This window comes from Trachymyrmex cornetzi, unplaced genomic scaffold (assembly GCF_001594075.2).
Source record: "Trachymyrmex cornetzi isolate Tcor2-1 unplaced genomic scaffold, Tcor1.1 scaffold388, whole genome shotgun sequence".
Taxonomy (NCBI): domain Eukaryota; kingdom Metazoa; phylum Arthropoda; class Insecta; order Hymenoptera; family Formicidae; genus Trachymyrmex; species Trachymyrmex cornetzi.
This window is the reverse complement of record NW_017298619.1, coordinates 147,803-154,498: the sequence shown is the minus strand read 5'-3', so window position 1 is coordinate 154,498 and position 6,696 is coordinate 147,803. Positions and strand designations below refer to the sequence as shown.

The 6,696-nt window shown below is 27.1% G+C and overlaps 1 protein-coding gene across 3 annotated transcripts in view; it reads right to left on the bottom strand.

The window, feature by feature from the left end:
* Positions 1-6,696, bottom strand: part of LOC108763917 (uncharacterized) — a 22,752-nt gene that overhangs the window by 1,250 nt on the left and 14,806 nt on the right. The window contains exons 2-7 of one of the 3 annotated variants that reach the window (XM_018511849.1): positions 5,238-5,429; positions 5,031-5,107; positions 3,171-3,371; positions 2,567-2,775; positions 563-700; positions 293-392 (exon numbers count right to left, since the gene is read on the bottom strand). In XM_018511849.1, coding sequence (XP_018367351.1) covers positions 293-392; positions 563-700; positions 2,567-2,775; positions 3,171-3,371; positions 5,031-5,107; positions 5,238-5,266 — 754 coding nt within the window. In that variant the 5' untranslated portion in view covers positions 5,267-5,429. Of the gene's footprint in view, positions 1-292; positions 446-562; positions 701-2,566; positions 2,776-3,170; positions 3,372-5,030; positions 5,108-5,237; positions 5,430-6,696 lie in introns of those variants that run through there. The other 2 variants (XM_018511851.1, XM_018511850.1) reach the window with 2 other exon arrangements.

The following is a 6,696-nucleotide window of genomic DNA, read 5'->3' as shown; positions in this document are numbered from 1 at the left end:
GTGGCTTGTGTCGTATCGTGTCCAATCATGTGCAAAGTAACGATAAACGTAACTGTAAAATTCGTTACCGTTACCAAAAAAATGTAACTTCGTTACCGTTACAGTTACCAAAGAAAAAAAGTAACGCAGTTACTAGTAAAGTTACCAAAAAAGTAACTTGTAACTGTAACTTCGTTACAAGTAACGAGTTACTTCCATTCCCTGAAATAATCACGAATACGATTTAATAGTGATTACGAAATAATAGTGGATATCTATATATTAGTGAAATAAAAATTAATTAATATCTTACAAATATTACAATGATCTCTAAGTCGAACAAAAGGATACAACAACGAAAACTCTTGCCATCTCGTTAATTCTTCATCTTCCTCTTGTGAGGTCGAAGCTGTCTAAAAATGCATAATACGGATGATAGCGGCTATTTTTCACCAAAAAAATTATTCTAAGACAAAAACAATTACATTAAATTAAATATGACTCAAAATTAAGTTAAGGAAATGTTAATGGATTTTTAAGGAAATGTTAATGGATTTTTGCTTTTCCAGTAAAGGTTTCTTACGTCGATGTAACTCGTCATGGAATTTATAGTTTCCGTATAAATGTTACGTTGTACATCGCGACGGAGTTGCGCAGCGGCTTCCGTAATTAATTCGCTGAATCTGGCCGCCACTTGTTTCCATCTTATTAAATCACCAGGCTATAAATGAGACCAAAATAAATTATATGAAAGAAACTTTTAATATAATGCATTTTATGAGGATTTAAATGCGTAATTTTGTTTGGTATCCTGGTGAAAATTTTTCTCATAATTTTTATACGAATTGGAACATTTTTCAGAAATACTCAGAAATATTCGGAAAGTTTATATCTTTTCTTAGAATTTTTCATACAAGTGAATTCTGAAATATTCTGACATTTCTCGTCACATAATTTTTTTTTAATATTTTCAAATTTTTTAAATTTTATAACATTTTATCAGAAATTATATTTACAAAAAATCTTAGAAATCTTACGATATTTCATAATTAACATATGAAAAATTATGAGAAAAGATGTAGATTTTCTGAAAAATATTCCAATTTGTATAAAAAATGTTAGAAAATTATAAAATTATATAGAAATTCTGAAAAGTTATATGAAAAATTTTCACCAGGATAATTACGCATATTAGGAGCGACCTCACAGATTTTAATGACATATGTTGTAAAGATCATGACCTTGAGCACCGACGAGATACTATTATATAAAGACAGTCGGCGCTTATAAAAGTTCGCGTGCCTCTTAAAATTTAAGTGATTAAAAGTAAAAAACTAATAATACGGTAGTAATTTCATGATTTATTAATTTCATAGATATGTACATATGTTTAAAACTTCATAATACTCGATTTTGATTTAAAACTATGATTTTAATATTATCATCCGAGTTTGATTATCAATAGGGATGATAACTGTAGAGAAAAATTATAATTTTTGGGCAATATATAAGATATAGCATTAAAAGTATGCATATTTATTTATACAGTATTTATATAATAAAAAATCACGAATTTTTTAATTTGAGAAGCGGTGCACTTGCACACAGTTCAATTGCACACATCACTCACATCCATGGTGGAAAAGATAGCATGGTGTGTGCAGTTGGATGGTGTCTCTCTCTAAATCTCCGCCCTCTCTATCTATGGATGTTCATGAGATTCAAGGGCTACAATCTTAAGATATTGTAAGTCAATCCGAAGACTGTATTAGCATTTTAAAACATTATATTTAAGATAGTTTTAAAATAAAAACGAACTATGAATACCGTCCCATGTTTAGCGTTTCATAGTTTGTAGCTTCTTTCTTATGAACAGTCCATATATAGATAGAAAGCGCACGCTCCTTCACAGGGTAGAAGGTGAGGTGGAACTCGAGGGAGTAACCACTAGCTGAAATATTGTCTTGCAGATTACATGATTTCATATGATTTCATCTGATTACAAATAATTTTTTTCACTATATATGAAGTAATTTGGTAAAATGTACAATTTTATTTAATTAATTTTAATATTATACAATGATTTCTCGTGGTTGCGTATGTAATTATCGGATTATACGTACAGATTTCATATGAATTTTATAATGATTTTGAGGACTGTCCCACGATTACATTAAGTGGTTACCCCCTCGGTGGAACTAGCTTCGTATGAAAATCGTGCGCCTCTTGGCAGAAGAGGGATTTATTTTAAAATAGACAATTTTTATTTTATGTGTAGTAGAAAAAAGATGTTATTTTTAAAATTTATTTTGTTCATAACTTTTTAACGAATAACGATGGCTAAACCCGGTTGGAGGTCACACATATGTCAAGGTCATTAAAATCTGTTAGTTCCTAATATGCATTATAATTACCTTCTTTTTCAATTGAAATAAAAAATAAATATTTAAGAGTTTAATATCTAAGTAAAATTCTCAATGTTAAAAAGAGTAAATTGAATTGTATAAGATCTTTAACGCTGAAAATTTTTGTATAAAATAAATTGATGCGATGGACTAATGAGATATTATAAATAATATATTATTACGGATAAATTAAAAAACACTGGTAAAAGTGCAACAGGTAATGGAGATCCACGCAATTCGGAACATTCGGAAGGAGGTCCTGAGAGAGTTAAGTGCCTTAAAAGATCCAAAACATGAGTCAAGAGCTCGCAATGACGACCGCCGACATCCTGTCTAATAAGTCCTAGAGCATCTTGTGCAATAACTTGTGCTTCTACACCTGGATTATCAGCTGATCATATATAAATATTAAAATTTATATTTATACCATTCACAGAATATACAAAGTTCTCCAAATATCTTCAATATTACAAATTGAAAATTTATACACGTTAATTGAAAATTTATTATACTAATACCCAATTAGGTATACAGATTAAAGATTACAAATCATCAAAGACTCATTTGTCATCAAAATTTTAATTTTAGATTTGACGATGCCGTAATTCACCAGAACGTTCTGCTGACACTGAATTTGTAAACGTTTTTCGATGAACGTTGCATTTTAAACGACAAATTTGAACGTCATTTTCAAACGACAAATCAATTATTACGAGAAATATTCATCGTTGTTTTCTTATACATTTATCATATCTTCACTCCTTATTTATCGTTGTTAATATTTACCAAGAATCAATTCTTGCACATGCTGCGGCATAATTGGTTTCTTTAAGCGGCTGAGAAAAATTTGTAAAGCTGCCGCACATTCCAGAGCAGCATTATTTGAATTTTCAAAATGCGGTTTATGCCCTTTCTTTAGAGAATTCAGGATATGTTGTCGAACCTCACGACGTCCTGCTCGTCGAAATAATCCTTCCACTCTAGCATCTTTGATGCAGAATTAAAATTATTAAAGATAACAATATTGGAATTCCCGTAATAAACTATACAATAACTAATTTTGTTTGTTCTTAGTTATTTTATAAAATTATTAAATTATAGTGTATATTATGTTATATTAGAACATATACAATATATTATATTAGAACATACGATACGTACATATTTCGGTGTAAAAAAATTATACAGAAGTTTTAAAAAATGTTTTAAAGAAAAGAGATAGAGCTGTAAATTTATTTTTTATTTCGTTTCTCTGACTTTATTAAAAAAAATTTTTAAGTTGATATTTTTCCAGTATTTTTATTTTACTTAGCTTGATGGCATTATCGGGCAAAAATTGACAAAAATGTATTTTAAGATCCCGGTAAAAAATTTTTTATACAAGAATGTATGTATATAAATATGTATAAACATACCTAAAAACACGCATAAATATTCAAAATAATATATATAATTAATATATATAAATATAAATAAATATATATAATTAATAATTATACATGAAATATGTTCATACATCTTTCTTTCTTTTGTAAAATTACTTTTTAATGTATTAAAAATAGTAATATTGAAAAAACATCAAAAATAGTTAATGGGACAATTTTGCATTATACGCTTTAGAAAAAATAAAGTTTAGAAAAATGCAAAAAAATTTGCTCATACATAACTATATATAATTTTCAGGGTTGGATAATACTAAGTTAAAAAGATAAAAGTTAAGTTATAAAATTAAAAAGTTAATTAATTTTAACTCAACACACACACACACTTAGTTGCATTTTAGACTCTTAACTTTTTATTAACTTAATTTAGTTATATTTTATTAGTAACTATTAACTTTTAATTTGATTTTTTTAAATTAGATACAATGCAAGAGACTAATGAGTATATAATTTAGTAATTTTATATTGTATAATCGTTACTTGTGAACAAAAATAACCAGATTCTTTAATAAATAAGCTGTAAGAAAGGAAAAATACGAAAAATTATGTAAAATAGTCAAATATTTTCTTTTTTTTTTGGTTGTTCGAACCAAATTTAACTTTTAACTTTTTAATTACTTTTTTATTAACTTAACTTTTAATTCAATTAATTTTATTATGGATTAACTTATATTTTAATTAAGTTAAATTTTCAAGGATGTTAACTTTAACTTAACTTAGTCAAAAAAAAATTAACTTCCCAATCCTGATAATTTTACATACAATTATATATGAGCAATTCTTTTACATTTTTTCAAACTTGATTTTTTCGAAAACAAACAATGCGAAAATTTTCCTTTTAATTATTTTTAGTACACTAACAAGTAATTTTATAAATGAAAGAAGGATGTATGAACATGTATGTACATATCTCATACATAATTATATATTTATGAATATTTACACACGTTTATGTATGTTTATACATATTTATATATATATATATATATATTTATATACTATCTATATATACATATATGCATGAAAAATTTTTTACCGAGATAGGCTTTCTAAGCTTAAAATAATCTTTTTAATAAAATAATACCATGATTTTTCACAATAATCTCGAATTTCTTATATGTAAAAACTCATTTTTACAAAATGAATTTTAACGTCAAAATTCAACAATTTACAAAAAAGAGAAAATATTTTAAAATAGACTTACGCTCTTTTAAAAAATGTATAAGTATTTTCACTACATCCAAAGACTTCTGCGATATTATGTCGTCACCTCTATCTTGCCTAAAGATTAAAGAATAAGGAAGTGAATATTAAGAAATTGAAAAAGAAATAAGCAAACAATTCACTTAAAATTTAACGGATGTATACAGGAAGCGATTGATACAACATGGAAAACATTTTTGTACTCAACATCGTGTGTCCTCGCTGCATCCCTAACATGCGAGCTTATAAAGAATCGTCAGGGTTTCTTTATTCGAATCTTTTAAGTATGTCGAGACAAATTTCTTGTCGCTATTTGTTATTTTATTTGTCTGTGAGCGTAATCTTAGCTTGCGGATCATTTCGAAGAATTCCTAAAGAAGCATCCTGCCCTTCATGTAGTCTAGATTGCCCAGAAGCCTTGACCGTTCAATTACCATGGTAAGAATATAATTTAAGGGTCGACAAGAGTGATGAGCCAATTTACGTACGCCTTTTGTGATATAGATACATAATGTATTATATATCCCCAGATAATAAGCTGATGTTATTTTGATGTTAAAATGACAAATAGCATCAGCTTGTTACCCATGTCTGCACTACATCATATATTGTAGCATAGAATAAATAATATTTTGTCATAAAACTCTTTTTTTACTTAGGTATGTTTTATGAGGTACGAAACCTTGCATGGTGCACACAGATACGCATTCATATTGATATTTTCTCTCCTAGAAGTAACATTGCGTCATGAGACCTTTTCAGCTTCTCTTTTTATAAAACTTATGAAGGCATGTACAGAGCCGAATTTTGCAATTTAATTCTCAAAACATTATAACAAATAAAATTATCTGCATCACAATAACTACATTTATGGTGCAGACCGAGTGAGATATCAAATTGAATTTTTATTTTAACTTTTTTTTTCAACAAAAACTCTATGTAAGCCGTGTAAGCCTTTAGGCGACTTTCTTGATTACAAACATTGCAATTACATTTTCTCGGTATTTTATAGCCATACTTTTAGCATAAAGAAATTGTCTCCGACAAAGATCTCCAGTCACTCTTGTCGATCTTTAAATTAAAATATATAAAAGTTAGAAAACTGCTAAATTTAAGAATTTCCAATCTGATAACTTAAATTTTCATGCATAATAAAAAAATTCAATCAAGCTAGAATGTGCCTCTAATTTAAAATAATATTAATATATTATTATATACATAATATACATAAAATATATATATATATTTATTTATTTATACATATCTAATATATAGTGGGATTATACTATACATGTCCAACTATAATAGTAATACAGTATAACTACGCTATTGTGACAAAATTTATATAAATTTAAAAAATTTGAGAATCTCAATTTAAACTGACGGATCTAAGCTATCATTAAGAAAGTTGGATTATCCATATATAATCGTATACTTGCAATATTAATACAGTATGGTAGCGGCTATATTAAGCATGTAATATGACTATAGCTAACACTTCAATCTTTTCTTTCTGTGTAAGAAATCCAGAATTTTAGAATTTAATCTTAAAATGTAAAAGAAAGTTACAACTACACGGAGAAAATTTTATATTTAAAATTACTATAATGTGGTAGTAGCTGCGGTCTTCATGTAAATTATAAGTTTAAATGCTATAGTTATTTTTT